This window comes from Lepus europaeus, chromosome 13 (assembly GCF_033115175.1).
Source record: "Lepus europaeus isolate LE1 chromosome 13, mLepTim1.pri, whole genome shotgun sequence".
NCBI classification, from domain to species: Eukaryota; Metazoa; Chordata; class Mammalia; order Lagomorpha; family Leporidae; genus Lepus; species Lepus europaeus.
In genome coordinates this window covers 69,363,267-69,386,688 of record NC_084839.1, presented here as the reverse complement: position 1 = coordinate 69,386,688, position 23,422 = coordinate 69,363,267, and the positions used below count along the sequence as shown (strand labels likewise).

At 50.3% G+C, this 23,422-nt stretch overlaps 1 protein-coding gene across 1 annotated transcript; it reads right to left on the bottom strand.

Annotated features, from left to right (window-relative positions):
- Window positions 1-579: 579 nt before the first annotated feature.
- On the bottom strand, window positions 580-21,581 carry ACTG2 (actin gamma 2, smooth muscle). The gene is made up of 9 exons (XM_062209675.1): window positions 21,476-21,581; window positions 14,868-15,029; window positions 13,962-14,090; window positions 9,927-10,037; window positions 9,557-9,641; window positions 8,182-8,343; window positions 7,162-7,353; window positions 3,286-3,467; window positions 580-1,018 (listed from the first exon to the last, which is right to left on the bottom strand). Exons 2-9 carry the CDS (start codon window positions 14,991-14,993, stop codon window positions 875-877), a joined length of 1,131 nt encoding a protein of 376 aa, XP_062065659.1. The 5' UTR covers window positions 14,994-15,029; window positions 21,476-21,581; the 3' UTR covers window positions 580-874.
- Window positions 21,582-23,422: the final 1,841 nt, after the last annotated feature.

Below are 23,422 nucleotides of genomic sequence, written 5' to 3'. Positions count from 1 at the left end.
TGCATTTTCTCATAGTCCTTTGTGGGTGCTTCTACTTCCTGTCATATCATTGTCAGGTGTGTGTGTGTGTGTGTGTCTCCTTTTATACAGTGAGACACTGACGGGCAGGAATCATCTTTGTGAGGAATATAGATCCCATGGGGCTTGACCAGCCATTTTGGATGCCAAAAATTCAGTAAATGCCTGTGAACTTAAACAGCAGTGACCTAGGGTAGGAGGTGGGGAGGAGGTGGTAGCAGGGAGCAAGGAGGAGAAGGAAGGGAGAGAAAATGTTATTCCTATGGGTGGGTGGTGTTCCTTTCTTGGTTAATCTTGGGGCAAATAACAACATAATCCTCAATGACAAAGAGCCACACAGAGATCACAGACCCACTAGGACTGTCCTTCACTCGAGCTCAAATAACACTGTGTTTGAACCACTCCTGTGTCACAGCCTATAAGCCTGTGTCATGGGGTTCTGTGTGTTCACGGTCTCCTGAGTGCAGGAACGTGTATCTCTGCAAGCCCAGAAGTCACCAAGCCCTCGTTCCTACTCCTGTTCAAGGAAAAGAAGACAAGCTGGCAGAGGAGGAAGAGCACTGGCTTTGGATTCAGATCCACTCGAATTTTAATCTTGCTTCTGTGTGATGTGCAGCAAGCCCTTAGCTTTTCTGAGCCTCACTGTCCTCATCTGGAATTTAGGGATGGTAGTGGTGCCCATCTCCCAGGAGTACTGTGTGGATTAGCAGTAGTGCATGAAAAGTCCTCAGCAGCGGATGAGACAGCCCAGGGGAAAGAGAGCCCCACACCGAGAAGTCAGGCTTGCAGGTTTTAATGTGTCACGAGTGGTCACAGAGCAGTCTCGAGGGGACCCTCAGAGAAGCTGTTCTGACTTTTAGAAGCACTTCCTGTGGACAATGGAGGGCCCGGCTTCATCGTACTCAGGCTTGCTGATCCACATCTGCTGGAAGGTGGAGAGGGAGGCCAGGATGGAGCCCCCGATCCAGACCGAGTACTTCCGCTCTGGGGGAGCGATAATCTGCAGGGAACAAATGTGGCGAGTCATGACAGGTTCCCCCTGGGAAGGGCAGCCTCCATGGCCAAAAACCGACAGGAGAAGTGTGCTAGATTCAATTACTGCTCACGGTGTACTCCAACCCACCCCCTCCTCCATGGGAAAAGGCCCTGCTCCACCCTGGGACTTTTGGGCTGGGCCAGGTGCTTGCTTGGCCAATGGGCTGGTAGTGGACATGGCACACGGTGGGGCTGGAAATGTACTTGTGCATTTGGGCACGTATGCATGCACTTCAGCCGTCTTTATGGAAAGCTTGAAGGGCTGCTGGCCCTCCAGCCTGGGCCACTGAAGGAGAGTCGTGGACTTGACCTTAGCTGGCTGCACCTGCAGTTGAAGCAGAGCTACTTAGCCGAGCCTGACCTTGGCCAACTCCCGGGGGACCTGCAGATGTAGGAGCAATAAATGCTTATTGAGATGTGCCCTGGTGATGTCACAGTCTGTTAGTGGGCAATGGATGTTCTGTTCTCACCTGGAGTCTGGATGAGTCTAAGCCAGCCTGCCCAGACCCTGTTTTAAGCTTCATCTGTCATCAGCCACTTGTATCTGAGAAGTGCTCAACTGCCTCCATACACAAGTATCCATCTTTTCCACTAGGAGTTCTGAGCTTAGCCATGAGAAACTGGTCATTGTGTCAAACAACTTGGAATTCCACCAGGAAAAAAAAGTCTAAAGGGCCGTGACTCTTCAACTAATTTCCCAGTTTCTGAAGGGTCTAAGATTCCATGTTAGGGCAAACCAGACACTAAACTGAGTTTCTGTCCGTTAGAATCTCTCTACATATTTCCTAAATTGCACCTGTCAAGGAACAGCAGTGTAAGAAGCATAATTAGAAGTTATTGCCCAGGAGGGCAGAAGACACCAGAGACTCTCCTTGAGCAGAGGCCTCAAGGACTGTGAGAAGGACTAAGAAGGTAACAGGTGTTCACTTCTGGGCAGTCCTAGTTGTGAGAAAACTCCGGCTTGTCCTAGGCTGGTGATGCTGAGTCTCGGCTCTTCCAGACTCCAGAGCTCTGCTTCACGTCCTCGAGGCTTGTAAGTCCTCTCCACGAGTCTGCTGTCCAATGTGCTTAGGGGGCTCACACACCGCCTCTGCTCCTGGGACGCCCCCTGCCTGCAGTGCTCTTGTCCCTCCTCGTGTCTTTCTTGGGTTGCCTTTGCATTGACTGTTGTCGCCTAATCAGTTCCTAAACTCCACGAAGGCCAGCACATATTGTCAAACGCAGGGCAGTGGCTGACAAGTTGGGAACTGCATCAGATCCCGGGTGGTCATGCATCAGACTAGGTGAATGGGGCAACCCAGGATCACTCAACCAGAACCTGGGGGGCCGAGGCCACGTGCGGTGTCCTGACACGTGGTTCCAGTAACAAGTCCTGCCACAGGGCTTGCTAAGAGCACTGCTTCTGTGGCTCTGGGGAAGAACAGCCCATGGGGTGTCACCAGTTTTCTGGTGGCTTTCTCTGCTTCCCCACGATGAGCACTTTCTCTTCCCTGTGCTAAGCGCTAGACAGCAAGCCTGGGGCAGGCTTCCTAGAATCCTGAGAGAGAATACACTTCCTCCCATCAGGACTGCTTCCTGGAGATGAGCTTTATAACTCTGGACTGATTTGTTGTTTCTACTCTGACTCCTTTTCTAAACCTGTTGGCAGCAAAGCTCTTAGGACCCGGAAAAGGCCTGCATGGTTGCTTGGAAACCAGAGGTGGAGGAGCAGTGGTGAGAGGCAAGGAGCTGTCATGAGAAGCAGTGTGGACGAGGCCAAACCAAGAGGGACAGCAGCTCAGAGGCTGTCCAGGAGCCAAGGAGCATCCCTGGGAGTTCAAAGGGGTAGCTGGCCCTGCAGTCAAATGGACCCTCTTGGAAACTTTTGTCCTCGTCTGCTGAGGTCACCTCCAAGTCCTTTTTAAAATTTAAAGATGCTCTAGTGTTGCCTCCTCCTTTTCTTCCCCTCATTTACCCTCCTGATTTCTTTCTCAACCCCTTCAGTATCCTCTTCCTCCCAATTCTTTCAACCGTTTCTCATCTGACTTCCACGTGATTATGTTTGAGATCCACGCTAAGCGTCTCTCCAGCCCATCAGTGCCCAAGGAACATAACCTCCAAAAGTGGCTGAAAGGGGCTCCAGCCCAGGCTGACGCTGAACCCAGGAGACCACCAGGAGCCTGACTGCCATCCTCCTAGGCCGGCAGGTCTCTGTGCAAAGAACTGGACCGGGGGAGCTGGGGCAAGACCCACCTTGATCTTCATGGTGCTCGGGGCCAAGGCTGTGATCTCCTTCTGCATCCTGTCAGCAATGCCGGGGTACATGGTGGTGCCCCCAGAGAGGACGTTGTTGGCGTACAGGTCCTTCCGGATGTCAATGTCACACTTCATGATGGAATTGTAGGTTGTCTCGTGAATCCCAGCAGACTCCATGCCTAGTGGAGATCATGGTATTTTAGTCAATGCCCATCGCTGCATAAATACTCACACCTCCAGCCCCCGAAATGATTCTTGTGCTATTGTCACCACCCTAGTGCAGACCCTCAATCACCTCCCAAAGGATGATGGGGTCAGGCCACCTAAGCAGGAGAGGTGAACGTCTGGCCCATGGGCCATATAAGGCCTATGAAATCATGTGGTCTGACCCTGCCAAGGCAACTGAAGGCAGGACCCGAAATTCAACAAATCTACAACAGGCTAGTTGGTAAGCTGATAATTTTGCAAATGATGTTATAAATATCCAAATAGCCCTTGGCAAACAAAAAGTTCCCCTCCCCTGTAATGAGTTATGGCCCTGCTTTTATTTTTTTCTTTTCTGATGAATCGTTCACACTGTTCCCTGAAGCATATTTCTAAAGGGACACTTTCATTATATCATCTTTATTTTCACAAAATCATTAAGATATAATTCACTTCCCATAAAAATCACTCTTTAAAATGTATAGGTCAGGGGCCGGCGCCGTGGCTCAACAGGCTAATTCTCTGCCTTGCGGCGCCGGCACACCGGGTTCTAGTCCCGGTCGGGTTGCCGGGTTCTGTCCTGGTTGCCCCTCTTCCAGGCCAGCTCTCTGCTATGGCCCAGGAGTGCAGTGGAGGATGGCCCAAGTGCTTGGGCCCTGCACCCGCATGGGAGACCAGGAGAAGCACCTGGCTCCTGCCTTCAGATCAGTGCGGTGTGCCGGCCGCAGCGCGCTGGCCGCGGCGGCCATTGGAGAGTGAACCAACGGCAAAGGAAGACCTTTCTCTCTGTCTGTCTCTCTCTCTTACTGTCCACTCTGCCTGTCAAAAATTTAAAAAAAAAAATGTATAGGTCAGGGGTTGCTGCTGTGGCATAGCAGGTAGAGCCACCGCCTGTAGTGCTGGCATCCCATATGGGCGCAGATTCAAGTCCTAGCTGTTCCACTTCCAATCCAGCTCTCTGCTATGGGCTGGGAAAGCAGCGGAGGATGGCCCAAGTGCTTAGCCCCTGCACCCTCATGGGAGACCTGGCAGAAGCTCCTGGCTCCTGATTTTGGATCAGCCTAGCTCTGGCCTTTGTGGCCATCTGGGAAATGAACCAGCAGATGGAAGACCTCTCTCTTTGCCTCTTTCTCTCTCTCTGCCTTCCTCCCCCCCCCCCATGTGTGTGTGTGTATGTGTGTGTGTAACTGTGCCTTTCAAATAAATAATACGTCTTTTAAAAAAGTATAAGTCAGTGGTTTTCAGGGTACTCAGAGTTGTACAACTATCACCACAATCTAATGTTAGAAGGTTTTTAATACCCTCAGAGAAACTCCATATGTTAGCAGTCACTCCCCAATTCCTCTCCAATCCTGCCCTAGGCCTAGGCACAACTACTCTGGTTTCTGTCTCTAGAGATCTCCCTGTTCTGGACAGTTCTATAAACAGAATCTCATGGTATGTGTCCTTTTGTGTGTCTGGCTCCTTTCACTTAGCACAGTGCTTTCAATGCCCATCCATCTGAGCACCACCTCAGGAATGGATTAAGGAGCAGGTTATTATTGTAAGACTGGGCTCCTGATTACAGGATGAGTTCCACTGAATTTTCTCTGTGCCCCGAGCATGCTCACTTGCCTTCCACCATGTTAGGAGGCAGCAAGAAGACCCTCACCAGATGCAACCTTTCAATCTTGGGTTTCCCAGCCCCCAAAACTCTGATCCAAATAAGTCTGCTTTCTTTATAAACTGTCAAGTCTGTGATATTCCTTTATAGCAACAGAAAATCAACCAAAGCGACTTCATTCTTGTTTATTGCCTAATAGGATTCCATTTATGGTCATAGACATCCAATCACCTTTGACGGTCCCCCAGGGTCTGCAGGTTGACATCTAGCTACTGTAGCCTGGCATCGAAAGCTTTCACAGTGAAAGACCATGCTTTTCAAACCAGCTCATATCCACCTGTCTGACCTGATCTGATTCCAGTCTTTTTTTTTTTTTTTCTATGCAACATACCTTCCATACCACAGACAGGAGGATCTTCTTAGCTACAATCTGACCTTGCTACACTGCTGCCTAGAAACTTGCAGGGCTTCTCCACTGCTGATACAGTCCAGCAGCTCCTCGCTTCCCATACCACACGCACACACAAACTCTCCCATCACGTCCCAGACAGAACCCGACCTGCCACACCTTCACACCTTCACATGCACCATCCCTCTGCCTCGTGTGTCATTCCTCACTCGTTCTCTTTCCAGTCCCAGATGCCGAAACATGATGTTCTTTCTTCAAGGTCCTGCCCAAATGTTCAGCTTCTCTAAGAAGTCGCTGCTGATTTCTTAGGCCGACAGCACTTTTTCTGTTCACTACCAACCACTTCCTGCACCGCTTATGAGCCTTTGCTTATAGGTCATTCTTTAAATACACTCCTCAAGAAAATAACTGTCTTCGTATGAAATATTATCATAGCTCACCCTTGTCATTATCCTATCTAGTAGGTACTATTATCACTTCCATCTGATAGATAAGAAAACTGCAATTTGAAGAAGGTGACAGGGTTTTGAGGGTAAGACCAGGTAGGACCCTCAACCTCCTTACTGCTATGGACTGAATCCCTGTATCCATGTTAAGTGATCCAGAAAACATTCTGTTACGTCTGTGTATTAACCTCATTCTTCATTTCAAGTGTACTCTCCCCTCTGCCTCTCCTTAATCTTTTATTTAAAATTAGATTTTGGCCGGCGCCGTGGCTCACTTGACTAATCCTCTGCCTGCGGCGTCAGCACCCCGGGTTCTAGTCCTGGTTGGGGCACCGGGTACTAGTCCCGGTTGCTCCTCTTCCAGTCCAGCTCTCTGCTCTGGCCCTGGAGGGCAGTGGAGGATGGCCCAAGTGATTGGGTCCCTGCACCTGCATGGGAGACTGGGAGGAAGCACCCGGCTCCTGGCTTCAGATCGGCACGCAGTGCTGGCCATGGCAACCATTAGGGGAGTGAACGAATGAAAGGAAGACCTTTCTCTCTGTCTCTCTCTCATTGTCTAACTCTGCCTGTCAAAAAAATAAAAATAAAAAAATTAGATTTTACAGAGTTATATTATTTATGTTGTATGATTTATGTTTTTTGCCCTTTCTGGAAAATCATGGGGTATGTGTAAATAATAAGCAGGGGCTGGCGCTGTGGCATAGCTGGTAAGGTCGCTGCCTGCAGTGCCAGCATCACATATGGGTGCCAGTTCAAATCCTGGCTTCTCTACTTCTGATCCAGCTCTCTGCCATGGGCTGGGAAAGCAGTAGAAGGTGGTCCAAGTCCTTGGGCTCCTGTAGCCACATGGGAGACCTGGAAGAAGCTCCAGGCTCCTGGTTTCAGATCAATGCAGCTCCAGCCTTTGTGGCCATCTGGGGAGTGAACCAGGGATGGAAGACTTCTCTCTCTCTGCCTCTGCCTCTCTGTAACTCTACCTTTCAAACAAGTAAATAAATCTTAAAAAAAAATTTTACCCACAAATCACATTGTATCTATTTACAAATAAATTAAAATAAAAAGAAATTAACTAGAGCTGGGCCAACATTTAAAAAAAAAACAAAAATAAAAACGATAAGCGAGTGTCAGGACGCCTGATGCTTCTCCCATTGTCACCCACCCCTCGCTCCCATCCTCCGCACTATTCCATCAGCAGGAGGTGGGCATCTCACCTATGAAGGAGGGCTGGAAGAGGGTCTCTGGGCAGCGGAAGCGCTCGTTGCCGATGGTGATGACCTGCCCATCTGGTAGCTCATAGCTCTTCTCCAGGGAGGAAGAGGAGGCTGCTGTGGCCATCTCGTTCTCAAAATCCAAGGCCACATAGCACAGCTTCTCCTTGATGTCTCGCACAATTTCTCGCTCAGCTGAAAGGAGCAGAAATGACAGGAAGTGGATCCTCAGCTCTGTTAGTTTGGTTGTTCATTTTGATCTCCATGAAAACCTCCTCTTGACATCTACTTTGGATTCAGTCTAAGGTTGATGAGAGAATTGCCCTGGAGTGCTTCAAGGATCTCCCTACACAGAGCTGATTTTTCTACACCTTTCTAAAGTGGGAGTCTGAAGTTTGAAGTCAGACTTTGCATGGGATTTTCTCCTCCTCTCATCACTCTGTCCTGACAAGGGCTTGGTGGCAGCCTTGCACACACACTTCCAGTTTACACTCAGACTGGTGTGTTGTGATCTTAGGGAATCTAGCAAGGCCCCTACCTAAAAACTCCTCTTGCCCAGGTGAGTCGCATGTCACCTTCCTCTTGGAAATGCAGACCTAATTCCTTCCACGTGTCCTGAGATGAACCATAGGTACTCCTAGCCCAGAAATGCACCACCAGATCTTTCCTGTCTTTCCACCCTTTAGGCCCTAGTGCTGATCCTGGCATGGGCCTGGACAGAAGAGCAGGTCCCTGGGCAAGGAGGGAGCGGGATCAGCCTAGCGCTGCTCAGAGCAAGTGGGCCTGAGCTTGCACTACCCTCCCTCCCATGCCAGAGCGTTTGCTTGGGAGCTTTCCTCTTCATCATAGCTGTCTTGACCAACTGGCGTCACCTAGAGGCACAGCCTTCTCTTAGGAGCTTCCACTCTGCCCCAGGAGAGTCTGAGGACACAGGGCCACAGAATTCTCTTCCGTTCCGAGAACTTCTAGACCTAGCTCAGATTTAGCTGTGAGTTCATCAGAATGAGGAAAGCGACTGGACACCTGTGGTCACGAAGGAGTAGCCTCTCTCGGTGAGGATCTTCATGAGGTAGTCAGTGAGGTCGCGGCCAGCCAGGTCAAGGCGCATGATGGCATGTGGCAGGGCATAGCCCTCGTAGATGGGGACATTGTGGGTGACACCATCCCCTGAATCCAGGACAATGCCTATGGGCACAGAAGGTAGGATTTATGGAAACCACATTCTCACCTTACACATATCTCTTTCTGGCATCTGTTATCAAAATAACCTTCAACAACCCTGTTTTCCTTTAGCAGTTAAGAAAATTGGCCCACCTGGAGAATCATTAGTCACGTTTTTTATTTTGTGTGTGTCAATTTTTTTTCTCTTAAATGAAACTGTAGGACTCTGAAAAGCAAATAAAAGTCTCCTTTTCTTGCATTTCTTTAAGCACATTCATGGTGATGCACAATTGTTGATTTGCATTAAATCTAGACTGAGCATGGATAATTTACACATCCTTTAGAAGTCAAACTAACACATATGCACATACAATCAGAATGTTAGATCTGGAAGGAGCTACGAAAACCAGGCAATGTGAAAAAAATTAACATTATCTACTGATGAAACTTTCAGCAAACCATGAGAGGAAGCAAGATTTCTCAACATAAGAAATCCTTCTTGGGGGCAGGCATTAGCCTAGTGGTTAAGACACCCATATCCCACATTTGAATCCAAGCTCCACTTCCAATTCTAGCTTCCAGATAAGGTGCACCCTTGGAGGTGACAGGTAATGGCTCAGGTAACTGAATTCCTGTTACCCACATGGGAGACCTGGATTGAGTTCCTGGCTCCTGTCTTTGACCCTAGCACAGTCCCAGCTGTTGTAGACATTTGGAGAGTGAACCAGCAGATAGGAGCATGCTTCTTCTCTCTGTCTCTCTGTGTCTCTCTGTCTCTCTGTCTATCTCTATCTCTCTGTCTATCTCTATCTCTATCTCTCTCTCTGGGTCTCAAATAAGAGAACACATAAAGATCACCTTATTTTGTTTCCCTGAGTCATCCTTCTATATCATGGTCACCAGCTGATATACCCACCATCACAGATTCTGCTGTTGCCACTTCATGAGGCAGGAGCATTGCAATGTTGTTGGCACATGTGTACAAACTTCTGGAATGACTGCTGCGAGGGAAACAGCCCTCAGCAGATGTACTAGCTAAGGATAGTTCACATAGATTCTTTCCAACAATACTGGCTAGATTCATATCTGACATTCCATTTGGCAAATGCATCTAATTTTTCTTGGTCTTTGGTGGTCCCTTTGATCCATCTGAACAGGGAGCCTCTGCAGGAGCTCAGATTTTCCCTACCTCCCCTGCACTCAGAAAAGGGGTGGATTAGAGGGCTACTTTACAGACCTGTTGTGCGGCCGGAGGCATAGAGGGAGAGCACAGCTTGAATGGCGACGTACATGGCAGGGACGTTGAAGGTTTCAAACATGATCTGAAAGAAAAATGAGGAATGAAAGATGTTCTGGCAAAAATCACAGCATCTCTTGGCTTACAGAATGGTTTTTAATCTTATTAAGGGCAGGAATGGTGTCAATTTAGTTATCCCACTCCCACCTTCCATTGGGCCTGGCATGGTCTACACATATTAGCAGGTCCTCAAAAACAAAACAAAACAAAACAAAACCTCACTTGCATTGAGGTATGAAGTGGAGACAGTATCTGGCCAAGCATTCATGTTGTGTTCTTGTACTAGTGCACAAGTCTTCCTGGCTCTTACCTGTGTCATCTTCTCCCTGTTGGCCTTGGGGTTTAGTGGCGCCTCTGTGAGCAGAGTGGGGTGCTCTTCAGGTGCTACCCGCAGCTCATTGTAGAAGGAGTGGTGCCAGATCTGGTTGAGACAAAAGCCACATGAGCCCTCATCCAGGAGGTTCGAAAAACCTGACTGCCATGTCTACCTGGAAGAGTGGGCCCAATGTTGTCCCATGTTGGGTTGGGTTGGGAGAAGAGAACTGTCAGCCCTGGGCATCTCTGGTTGACATCCAGAGGGTTTATTCCTTCTCAGCAGAACCAGGGCAGGACCTAGACCTTGAGCTAACACACTCCGTGTGTTGATTCTTTCCATTTGACCCCCTCTCTTCTTCCCTCTTCTCCCTTCTCTGCCCTGCTTTGGGTGCCTGGGCAGAGGCAGGGCAGGCACATGGCATCACTGAGTGTTCATTTCTCTCTGGTTTCTGGCTACGTTTGGCTGATGGAAGATACTAGTAGAAGTTAGACCATGGGAGGGGAGAGAGAGAGAGAGGTCAGGCACTTGTCCAGAAGCGGTGTGGCCCTCCACAGAGGCTCTGCTCACATCCATCTGTTTGTTGTTGTTGCTTTCATTTATTTATTTGAAAGGTAGAGTTAGAGAGGCAGAGCCAGAGGCAGAGAGAGAGAGAAAGGTCTTCCATCCGCTGGTTCACTCCCCAAACAGCTGCAACAGCCAGAGCTAGGCCAATCCAAAGCCAGGAGCCAGGAGCCCAAGCATTTGGGCCATCCTCCACAGCAGTCTACCTTTTAACCAGCTTCCAGAAAACTGCACACTGCCTCCTGCTGGGAATCTCACAGATGTGCTTAATCTCAATTTTCATTATTATTGAATGGGCAGGCTAGGGCGTTAGACCAGGATTTCTCTACCTCAGCACTATGGCATTTTAGATTGGAGAATTCTTGGTTGTGGATGTAGACCTGTGCATTATGGGCTCTTAAGCAGTATCCCTGGTTGCCACCCACTAGATGCTAGCAGCATCTGTCCAGCTGTGACAATCACAATGGTCTCCATCATTGCCTAATGGGAGGAAATCAGCCTGGGTGACAGCCACTGCTGTAGAGGAAGTCTCTTCTTCCACCTGCATCCCGTTCCCTCTTCACTGTTCTGGGACAACCAGATGGCAATGGTTCTTTCAGAGACCAGACAAAGAGCGGCAGGGACATGGGGCTTTGGTTCCTTCAGAAGTGAGGTGTGGGGCTGGCATTGTGGTGCTGTGGGTAAAAGCCGGTTCAAGTCCCAGCTGCTCTACTTCTGATCCAGTTCTCTGCTATGGCCTGGGAAAGCAGATGGCCCAAGTCCTTGGGCGCCTGTACCCGTGTGGGAGACCCGGAGGAAGCTCCTGGCTCCTGGCTTCAGATCAGCACAGCTCCGGCTGTTGTGGCCATCTAGGGAGTGAACCAGCGGATGGAAGACCTCTCCCTCTCTCTCTCTCTCTCTCTGCCTCTGCCTTTGCCTCTCTGTAACTCTGCCTTTCAAATAAATAAATCAATCTTTTTTTAAAAAAAAGCAGTGAGGCGCAGGGTCACTTGGTTCCACTGGACCCATGTATTTATGGACTTTGCTTGGATGGTGCTGAGTTCAATGAGGGCAGAGATGAGTGAGACTTGACGCCCAAGTTCCTAGTTTCAGATGGCAGAGGAGAAAGACAGTCAAAAAGACAAAACACAAAGAAAGGCACAAGCCACATTTTAAGTGAAAGAAGAAACTCATTATGCCGGGGATCTGAACGGGCTTTGAAGGCCCAGGAAGGTATCCAGAGACTGCGGGAGGCACCTGAGGCTGAGGACTTGGCCGGGGCAGAGGCCCTGGGCTCTGAACATTCCACAGCAACGTGAGGGACAGCAGCTGGCCTCAACGAGGGGACGCCACGCTCCCTGCCCTGTGCTTCCCAGGCGCCCTGCCTCGGTGTCACCTGCGATCACTGTGACAGGTGTGGGTTCCCAGGCTCTGAGCCAGACCCACACAGTCAGCATGTTCGGGTGTGGGCCTGAGCATCTGCACCTCATTTCATCTTCCCGAGCTCTTACAAAGCACCTTCACAGTGAGAGACACTGGTAATTAAAGAAACCAGAAAAACATTTTTAAAGGGAACAAAACCTCCCATGTTCCTGCCACCTAATAAGAGACAGCTAACATTTTGATTTTTTTCCTTTTCCCTAATCTTTTGTCTTTATGTATTTTTGAATTCGTCATTGTTTTTATTTCCTATCTTTTAATTAACATATTATTTGATTATATGGTCATGTTCAAATTTGCTTTTATAACATACTCTCCCTTTTCATTGTAAATGTTCTTTCTGATAAATGGAACAAGCATATTTTTAATGCTTACACAACATTTCATCGTATGTATTTTGTCAGTTACTACTCATGGTGTTTTTGATCTTTGCTTATAAATAGTTCTGTGACAGCCTTTGTGCTATCATATTTTCTTTCTTTGCATTCAGGATGTTCTCCAAAGAAAAGAATTCTATAAGTGCAATTACGGGGCTAATGGACATGGTAACTGGAAAACCTTTTGACTTCTTTTACCCACAGAGAGGCGCTCTCCTGTTTCTTTGGGAATGAGAAAGTGGCTGATTTGTCCCACCCTGACCTGAATTCAGTGTTCTCACCTTTAAAATAAGAAATAATTTGATAGATAAAATTCATACTTGTTTTACTTTGATTTTTTTGTTTGTTTCATGTGTTTCAAAGAAGTTTAAATTTTTTGGGTAAAATTTTATGTAATTTCTCTTTTGCAAATTAGCTGCTTGCCTCCTTTGTTTATTTGCTTGGGGACACTTCATATTGTTCTTATCAGCTGGTCTGAGCTGTTTGTACTAATCCTTCAATGCATTTGTTGGAATATTTTTTGCATTGCATTGTTTGGATTTTTAATTCCACCTCCACAAATTTTTTGAAGCAGTCTTGTATGCAAGGACACACATAATATGTCTTATTTATTTATTGAGTACTGACCTGCCTTGAGATTATATTAAGTGGCTACCTAATTCAATCTCTAAGGCAATCTATTGAAAAGAGTATTTTTATCTGTACTTCAGAGATATGTAAATTAAAGCTGAAGGGGTAGGATTTGCACCCAGATCTCTCTGTGCTGATTCCAATATCTGTGCTCCTACCCACCCCCCATCTAATGTGAAAGCTGCTGCATTTTATGTACTTATCTCACATCCAGAGTGACTGAATCTGGGGTTTAGGGAAAATGGTAAGTGAATCACGGATTTCAAATCCACATTCTCCATTCCCAGTTGCAGTCAGCTCAACAAGCCCTCTATCACATTTCGAAAGACTGGCATTACAGAAATGAGAACTCTCAGACAACTCAGCAGAATTGATCAAAAGAATATTAGAAAGGCTCTATTAGCATTTTGCACACATGGTTTTGTTTATGACAAACGCTACCATTTAAAAATTGCCTCCCCTGCATTTTTCTTTTACAAAAAAAAGCTTCTAGAAACCCCTAGAGAGCCCCACTTAAAATGTTCATTAGCAAATCCTCATCATAATACAGCATCAGTGCACTTATCTGAAGCCATGACAGGGAAAATAAAAAGGAGAGAGGAGCATTCGCCTCCCCGGAGGAGGCATCTGGGTTTTCAAGGCTGGAGTGAAGCTGCACAAAAGCAGCAGGCCAGGAATTAGGCAGGGCCGGGGAGTCAGGGGCCCTCTGTCGGTTCATCAGGAGTTCTCAAGATGCGCGAGGAGGTGAGTGACACACGCTGATCTGTTTTTATAAAGAGAAGCTTTGCAGCAGTGTAGAAACTTAACTGGGTGAGTAAAGGCAGGAAACAAAGAAATCAGGAGGAAGCCATCCCGGGAGCCCAAGGAGAGAGGTTGGTAGATGAGGTTGGAGAAGTGGTCTTGGGGATGACAGGAAGGAGAGAGGGATATGAGAAAGACTGTAGGGGAAGGGCTGACCAGGCACTGCGGCCTGTGCGAGGCCAGGATCAGGAGGATGTGTTGCCTTGGAAGGGAACGCTGTACTGGGAGTCCATCCACATACCTTCTCCATGTCGTCCCAGTTGGTAATGATGCCGTGCTCAATAGGGTATTTGAGAGTCAGGATCCCCCGCTTGCTTTGAGCCTCATCTCCCACGTAGCTGTCTTTCTGGCCCATTCCCACCATTACGCCCTGCGAGGCGGAAGGGAAGAGGAGTGCATCAGCAGAGGGCTCCCCACAAGGAAGGGAAGGTCAGGGATGAAGGATCAGGGTAGGGAAGGAGTGCTTCTTCCCCTGGAACAGGACACCAGGGAGTGTGGAGGTGACGGGAGGGACTGGGGAAGGCTTCTTGTTTCTCTCCAAGACAAAGTCCTTTTATGAAAAAAAATCAGAGCCCATCCATCCACCTTCCCTTCACCTCACTCCCCCCCCCCCCCCGAGGACTTGTACCTGACTTCCTTAAATACCCTGCACTTGCACCGTACATCTCCAGATCTCTGCTCTGCTCTTTTCCACCTGCTGGAGTCTCCCTTACCCCAGGTGGCCCCTTTTCTAAGTCCCCCCCTTCCCAAGTCTCTGTTCACATCAATTCCCTTCCTGCCCCTTTGCTCCTCTGCCTCTGTCTCAGCCATCGATCTCCAAGTGTGTATGTGTCGTCGTGGAGTTCAATTTCTCACAGCTATTCCCTCCTCCAATGCTGAGATCTGAGTTAGGGTGGATGGGAAGTGGTGAAGGAATTAGTTTTTCCAATCCTAAACCAAATGTAGTACATCATTGTATGCTAGCTGTATATCAGTTTAGGCCTGGCTATTTCTATTTAAAGGGTCCTGCCCTACCAATGAATCAGAAAAATGTCCCCATCCCCTGCACAAGTAGACACACATTCACACATGCACAGCTCAGCAAAGCCTCCCCACTGCAATGCTCTCTCCTCAGGACTCAGGGCCTTGGATCCAGGGGAGCACACACCTGATGGCGAGGGCGGCCCACGATGGAGGGGAAGACAGCCCGGGGGGCATCATCTCCTGCAAAGCCTGCCTTGCACAGGCCAGAGCCATTGTCACACACGAGCGCGGTGGTCTCCTCTTCACACATGGTGAGTGTGGCCGAGTCAGCTGGGGACAAGAGCACCTTGGGGTTTGGGGAGAAGACAACTAGTCAGTCATTTGTTAAATTAAGCTGGAGACAGTCTCTTCGGCGATAGCAAATTCCCAAAATAAAGTGTGTCGCCTATGATCATTTATGGGATTTTTTTATTTTGTTAATTTGAGAGGAGACAGAGAGAACTCTTATATGCTGCTTCACTCCCCAAATGCCCACAGTGGCCAAGCCCAGCCAAGCCCCAACCGAAGCCACGAGCCAGGAACTCAACCCAGATCTTCCATGTTGGTGGCAGGACCCAATTACCTGGCCAATACCTGCTGCCTCCCCAAGTCTACATTAGCAAGAAGCTGGAGTCAGGAGCTGGAGCCAGGAATTGAACCAGGAACTCTGATATGTCTTACCCACTAGGCTAAACACATGCCCTTGATTTCTTTTTAAAGCACAAAGCAGTGTCTCTCTCATCATTTTCTACTTATGGATATAAATGCATAGCAAAGCGTTCCAACAGACTGATACCCGTGACTGCCTTTGTGGGGCAAGGAGACTGTTTCCTGTAGTTTATCTGATTAAAAATCAGCAACATAACAGATCATTAAGGCAGAAAAGATGCAGTGGTTATGGGTGAATTGCAGCATCCCAAGAGTAGAACCACCTTGGAAAGGAAGGGATTTTACCATGGGACTCCCTCCCTGCTGCCTCCAACCGTGGAGAACATGAATTCCCTCCCCAATGCTGAGATTTGAGCTGGGATGGATGGGAAGCGGTGAAGCAATAACTTTTTCCAATATCTGCTCAAGTTTCCTTCTCTCTCTCTCTCTCTCTCTCCCCTCCTCCCTCCCTCCCAAGTTTCAGACAGCAGCTGACAAACTCTTGGCACTTGGGGTTGAGGCAAAAGCGACAGAACCTCAGAGGTGGTGAGCAGCTCCGCACCCAGCCTGGCCTGCCTGGGGCAGGGTTGGGTGGGCGTGGGGAAGACCCCAGCTGAGGGGTTGGGGAGGCAACTTCCAGAAATCCAGAGCACAGAGGAACAAGAGGCTTGGAAAGAGGAGGCAGCTGTGAAAGAGGAAGACTGAGCAATGCTTCTTTTGGGGTGCAAGACCTCAGAGGCTCCGCAGTGGAGGGGAGGGGAGCGGTGCTGCAGAACCCTGTGGCCCCAGCCCCCAGGGTCCTTCTGCTGACACTGGACAGAGAAGCCCATGACCAAAGCAAAGAGGAGACAGCACCACAGGCCTAGGAACTTGAGGCCAGAGGGGCTAAATGGAGACCAAGCACAGGTTTTTGTTTAAGACTAAAAGGAAGTCCTTCCCCAGTTATGTTTTTTTTTTTTTTTGACTGATAGAGTTAGACAGTGAGAGAGAAACAGAGAGAAAGGTCTTCCTTCCGTTGGTTTACCCCCTAAATGGCCACTACGGCCAGAGCTACGCCGATCTGAAGCCAGGAGCCAGGTGCTTCCTCCTGGTCTCCCATGCGGGTGCAGGGGCCCAAGCACTTGGGCCATCCTCCACTGCCCTCTCGGGACCACAGCAGAGAGCTGGACTGGAAGAGGAGCAACTGGGACTAGAACCCAGCGCCCATATGGGATGCCAGGGCCACAGGTGGAGGATTAACAAAGTGAGCCATGGCACTGCCCCCCCCCCCCCCGTTATGTTTAAAGTTGAGTGTGTGTTAGGTGAACGACTTGCTGTGATTTCCAAAATCCAGCTTCGCTTCTGTCTCTGCTGCTTCTAGTGGCCCTGTGGCCCTGGATGGAGCCCTAGCGCCCTGCCCCAACTCACAGGGCTCAGACCAGGATGTCCTTGTGGACACCACAGGCAGGCTTCTACACCTGCCTGACTCCCGTCACTGAAAGGTGTTCAGTAAGGGGCCACCGCCAACCTGGAGGCAGCGCTGCACCCCAGGGCTCCACTCCGGGTCCTCTTGGGACATTTTCACAAATGAACTGGATGAAAATGAGGTGCCTGGGCTGATCGAAGTTCCAGACAGAACACAGAGCTGGGAGAGGGAGTAATGCATGCATATGTCGGAAGGAAGGCTCAAAGGCCAAGAGGACGTGAGAAGACAGAGGAAATGACCTGAATGAAGCTAGATCACTCCTGATGCGAGAAATACGAAGTCTGACAGGTTGATCTCAGTAGCACCACGAGGACAGCTCTCGTGTGGTGTCTGTGAGCAGGGCAGGGAGTCCTATTGACGGCCAGTGGTGTGCTATGGCCAGGATGAAACCTGCCCCCACCGCTGGCTGAGGAATGTGTCCGGTTCTTGGGGCCACCGTTTCTGGCCAAGCTTCAGAAGCGTTTGCCAGCGTCAGGTTGTACCACTTTTCCATGGAGGAATTTAAAAACGCTTCCCAAAGGCCTTAAAAAGGTGTATATCTTTTAATTTGACCAAAGCCCTTCTAAGCATTTATCCCTGTGAAACACTCCAGGGTTGAGGAAAAGATTTGTCCGAGAGCCTGTATGCCACAGGTTTGCCTGAAGTGATCAAAATCAGAAACCACCTTCATGCTGAAAAGTTATTGAATACTAAATAAATTGATTTGTAAATTGATTGCCACACCACAGAGAGAACAAAATATGCAATACAATGGAAAGGGTGCAAGTTGCCTCGCTCAGCAAACATAGCTGGTGTAAGCAGCGTTTCCACTTGGGGCGTAATAATATACATTATCTGTTTCATCTTTACAATGGCTCTGACAGAAGATATTTTTAAGTCCCATTTTACAGATGTGGAAATCAAGTCACAGGGAAGTTCAAGATCTCAGCCGGAGACCTCCTAGGCTGGGAGAGGCTGGGAGAGGCTGGGAGAGGCTGGCCTGGCATCACCCAGGACCCGCCCGAAGCCCGGGCGTGAGCCTTCCTCCTGCTCTTGTGAAACCGCCATAACTTCTCCATGTTTGGTGTTCTTGCTCTGCCTCTCTCTCTAGAATGGTTGGCAGCCAAAACCCCACAACAAAAGATCAGTGTTCTTCAATTGCTATCAGCCTCTGAGCCCCTTCCATACCAGGATCATATCTGGTTTACATTCAGAGCCTCAGCACATAGTAGGTGCTCAACAAATGTTGGATGAGAGCCCCACCACCCAAGAGGTCCCCTTTCAGGCACGATCTAGCCTGTGTTTGGGCTCTCACAGTCCCATCTCCCTGTGGCTGGGCCCACGCATCTGAGCCCCAGGAGCACAGTTCTCCCTCTGCCAAGTATGCTTCCCTGTTCTAGCCGGTAGTGCTCCGCGCGGGGAAAAACCTCGAAAGCTAGGAGACAGCCGAGAGGCAAAGCTGCCTCTCCGTGACTGCCCCGCCCCAGGGTCCCTCGGCGTCCCTCCTCATGTGTGATCTACAGTTCAAGCCTGTCTGGCTTTTCAATGAACCCTTTTGTCTCCCGCCTGGAGCTGCCCCCACACAGGAGGAGAGAGAGCCGAGGCAAGCCACAGAGCGACTCCAAGCTGTCAACAACGCGGGTCAGCAGCACTTCAGGTGGTTTTCAATCTTTCTCCAGGGCAGAGCCAAAGGAGAAGTGAGGGTGGTGAAGACAGGGCGCGGGCTGGCAGCCTGGCCCGGAGCCCCAGCGGGGTCGGCGCTGCCCTGGGAAGAAGGACTTTACCCTGGCGTCAGACTCCGGCAGTGCCTCTGCCAGGAGAAATCCGAAACCTTCCTCCGCCGCTGTCTGGTAATTTGTGGCTAGACTTGAGCATGTCAGCTGAACGGGAGCCAAAGTCACTGCGGTTTCCTGGGGTCACACCGCGCTGCGCTCACTGGAAGCTGAGCGGGCGCTCCTGGCTCCTTCTGCACGTCTCACATCTGGCCTTCATTGGGGCTCTCACCAACTCAGAAGCACAGCTTTTATTTTATTTTTTTCTCTCCCAAAGGCAGCCAAAACCCAAAGACATAATGAGAGCAAATAATTTGCTCACTCACCCACCTCCCTGGCCACCCCCAAGTCAAAGTGAGGACAGAGGTGTAAGCTCCGCCCTCCCAAACTCCAAAGGGACCCATTGGGTCAAGAGCTCTTCTTGCCTCTCCTCTTCCTGCCCTCCCCTCTCCTGCGTACCTTTCCCGTGTCCGGGTCTGTGTATGTCCCTCCACTCGCCCTGTGTTTCCCCCACTACGAAAGGGAAACAGTCACGTCTCTTTCCAGAATGATGAATCAAATGAAATTATGGAAAGGAAAGTGCTGTATGAATTGTCAGTCAAGACAGGCACACTCAGGCCTATTTTTGCGCAGCCTGTAAGCCAAGTGATTTTTTTTTTTTTTTGAAAAAAGTCTTTAAATGGTTGGGGTAAAAAGCAAAAGGAAGATAATATTTCATGACCCATAAAATGTGAAATTCAGATTTCAGTGTCTGTAAATAAAGTTTTGTTGGAACACAGCCACACCCACTCATTTCTTCTACAGAAAAAGCATCCGCAGGTTGGAGCCTCTCACCCTGCAAAGAACTGGGTGATCAATTTCACAAATCAATGCCTACAGAAGGCTGCATGCAGGTCCCAGACTTCAAACAATAGCTGGGGTGAGGGTTTCAAATGACAGGTTGGGGGCTACCTATTTGCCTATACACACGATCAGAAAACCTGGAAGAACGAAATCATCTCACAAAAACACTGCCACTGTGGAAAAACCTAACAGCACTTCTAATTAACTCCAGGATATCTTTGCGGAGTCCCCACACACTTATTCAATTAAAAACCACTGCTGGTAGTAGTGATGCTGACCCTCGGGCACCTGCTCTTGATGCCTGGTCTTCCGGCTCTTACAAGGGTGCTTCAGGAAGTTTATGGGCAAAAAATGAATTAAAAGATAAGTTTATTTTGGTGTAAAAAAATTGAAATCCATGGGTAGTTTTTTTTATGGATTCTCCATGATTTTCTGAATTCTCCATGGATTTTCTGAATACCTGACATTTGCATGGATTTCAAAAATTTGCATCAAGATAAACTTAAAATCCCATTTCCCAAGAGCTTTGGGGAGGCCCAAAGCTGTGCCTCCCATTCATTCCCCAGGCTAATTCTAGTCCAGACCCCTCCTCCTGAGCTCCATATCACAGAGCCAGCTGCCAGCTGTGCATCTACTCCAAGCCTCCTGGCATCTCGGCTCCCCCAGGACTGCTCTCCTCATCACTGCCCCCTACCTGGAATCCCCCCTCTGAGGGTTGCACCCCTCACCCTGGGGCCTCCCACCTCCCACACAACCAATCACCAGTCCCCTTTACTTCCACCTCCTGCCACCAGCACACTGCACACCCGCACACTGCAGTAGCGCTCTTGTCCTGTGCCCGTCCACTGTCCCCACAGCTGCCAGAGCAGTCCCTTCGAAGGGCCAACCTCTTGCACTCACAGCCTCCCTATGCCTAAAGTGTGACCCGAGACCAGCAGCCTCCACCTCACCTGGGAGCTTGTTAGGCACCAAACGATCAGCCCAGCCCATTCCCCAGCCTACTGACCCAGAGCTGGGGCTGAGCGCTCGACCCTGTGCATTAACCAGCCCTTCAGGTGATTCTTATAGAGACAATGTGGCACCGAAGTCCTCCTGTTTGCACTTTCTCACCCGGTCCCCTAACTGTGCTGCCAAGTGGGCAGTGTTAGCATTATCCCCAATTTACCCTGAGGAAATCAGGGTTGTTCAATCACTTCGGTAGCGGCCCGTGTGCCTCCAAGGCTTTCACTGGCCTGTCTTGACCAGCGGATGCTCATCACGACAGTGGAAGGGGCCTCTTGGTTTCATCCTCCTCTTAATTCCGTGTGCACACCTGTGTGTGTGTGTGTGTGTGTGTGGCAGGGGCCGTGGGGGCAATTGCATTGGCGTGTGTCTTCACGTTGGGTGTCTTTTGGACCCGTGGGTTACCATTCCTAGGTCCAGTGCCCTCATCAGAGAATGAATTAGATGCCTGTACCCTCTCTTCCCTACCAGTCCTTTCCAGGCCTATAACCTGTCAATGCCACAGGACGCTTGCCCCCACTCACCCCTGACTTTCTCCACCCCACCCACAGTGACTCTTCAGGAACTGAGCCATGTGCAAATCAGGAGAAGCCACCGGGCCAGGGAGAAAATACCCTTCTGCTGCTCCCCGCACCAGGGCCCTTGTTGGCCCGGCTTGAAACACCCTAAGAAGAAGTTGGTTTTCTGCAAAGCATCCGCTCGCCTAAAACAGCCTCCCAGACGTTCTGATCCTGACCAAGGACGGCCCGGGGTCCACGGGTCCTGGCCGGCGGAGCAGGGCTTGCAGAGACTGAGGCATCGCGTCCCAGATGGCCCTGCTTCAAGGGCAGGGAGCACGGTTCCAAGCCGTCCCTGCCCCCAGGAAATGCCTTTTCCTGGCAGGCAGCAGTGTGCTCGCCTGCCGGCGCTGCTGCCCGCCGAGGGCCTTGACGTCTGACCTGGGCTGGCGTCACAGAAGCCGGCTGATCTGGAGGCACCTCCCGCGCCCCAGAGGCCAGGCGGCCCCAGAAAGGAGGAGGCGGCCGAAGCCGTCCCAGTACTCACCGAGTGACCGAGAGGTCCTTCTCCCAGCGGCCGAGGGCTGGTGTGTCTTTGGCAGAAATACCAGAGCAATATAAAACCCCAGAGGCGGATCTTCTTTAAACAGAGTCCCTAAAAAGGCCAGCTGACGGTGTGTTAGCAATATTACCATATAAGGTGGTTTTTTCAATAAACCGGCCTTGGGGGGTGGGGCAGGCGGGGTGGGTAGAGTGAATTATCATTTGAAAAATGTATGCAAAAGGGCTCCAGCGCAACAGCCCCGGTGCTAGTGGATTTGTTCCTTTTATGCTGCACTTGCATAAACAAAACTCACACCAGGCCTTATAAGCTGCCCAGAGTGAGGCCAGAGGCAGCTCTGCTCCTGGAGAGAGAACCATACCAAGAATGGCAGTGGGTCGCTTCCCTCCACACCCCCGCCCTCGGGCCCGGCTGCCCCCGCCTGGGTCTGCCGGGGACACCCAGGCAGTGTCCCCCAAAGGGGTGCCATTGGGCCTTGGCTGGCAGGAGCCTGGAGGAGTTGAAAGCCAAAGGAAAATGCCCTGTGGGTGGGAATGATACGTTGGTGCCCGCTCACCGGCTGCCCCGTGGCACAGGCTCCTAACCCCTGGGCTGAGTTACCTGGGGGCCTCCACAGAACTTCCCTCCACCAGCCGGTGACAGGCCCCAGGGCATGGGCCATGACAGGACCCGGGACCAGCTTCAGGCTGGAGACACAGCTAATGAGACTCACGAGCCTGAAGGACTTCCCACAGTCCCGTGGTTCTCCTTGGTCTTTTTATATCCCAGGTGCTCTCCCGGGTAGCTGTTTCCTCTGCCACACCATGAGCTACCAGCTCTGTGCACAGTCACTCCCAGTTGCAAGTTCCCACAGTCTCAATACCTCATGCCTGATCCAGACAAAAGTGATCGATTGCCTATTGACATCCCATCCAGATGACTCTCTCTGACTCCTTAAACTCAGCCTATCCAAGCCTGAAATTGTCTCTCTTACCCTCAAAGGTGCTGTGCAGGGGATCAGCTTTTGATGCAGCTTTTAAGACACCATTTAGGACCCCTGCTTCCTGTATCAGAGTACCTGGGTTCGAGTCCTGACTCTGCTTCCAATTCCAGCATCCTGGGAAGCAGCAGGTGATGATGGCTCAAGTAGGTGTCATCCAAGTGGCAGCCCTGGACGGAGTTCTAGGCTCTCGTCTTTGGCCTGGTCCAGCCCTGGCTGTTGTGGGCATTTGGGGAGGGAACCAGCGGATGGAGGATGTCTTTCTGTTGGTCTCCCTGCCTGCCAAATAAAGAAAAATTAAAGAACAAAAAACCTGCTGTGCCTGCTGAGTGTCCTCCCCACATGTCCTTCCTCTCAGTTCTCCAAGCCAGAAGCCCGTCAGTCTAGAACCCTCTCTCTCCCTGGTGTTCCTGTCCCCTGGGCACCTTTCCTGGGAGTGCGGCCCCCAGGACTGCCTCTCCCTTCCAGCCCCGCTTCAGGCTCTGGTCCTGTCTGGGCCACAGTGGGGCACAGCTCCCCGACTGGTCTTCCTGACTCAGCTCCACCTTGAAACCTTGCTGCTCCCAGAGACTGGGGACCCCCAGAACTCAGCATTCGAAATGCAAATCCTCAGGCTTGCCCAGACCCACTGAGTCAGAAACCACCACCTGTGCCTTAGCCACTTCTGGCCAGCGGGGTTCCCGTGAGGCCTTCTGCTCCACACAAGCAGCACAGGGTCTGGAGTGGCCTGGCGCCCTGGCTTCCCCTTTAACTGAGACCTGGGGCAGGGGAGGTGTGGATAAGATGCGCCCTTTGCCGAGAGAACCCAGCGGGAAGGTTAGGGAGGCTTTCTCTGCTGGCCTGTGTTTGCCCCTCGGGCAATCTTGTCAGCCTGAAGTCTCAAGCCCAGGTCCTGTGGGAAGCTTTTTTTGAGGCTTTCGGGGTCCCCTCCAATGGCCGCCGAGGCCGGCGCA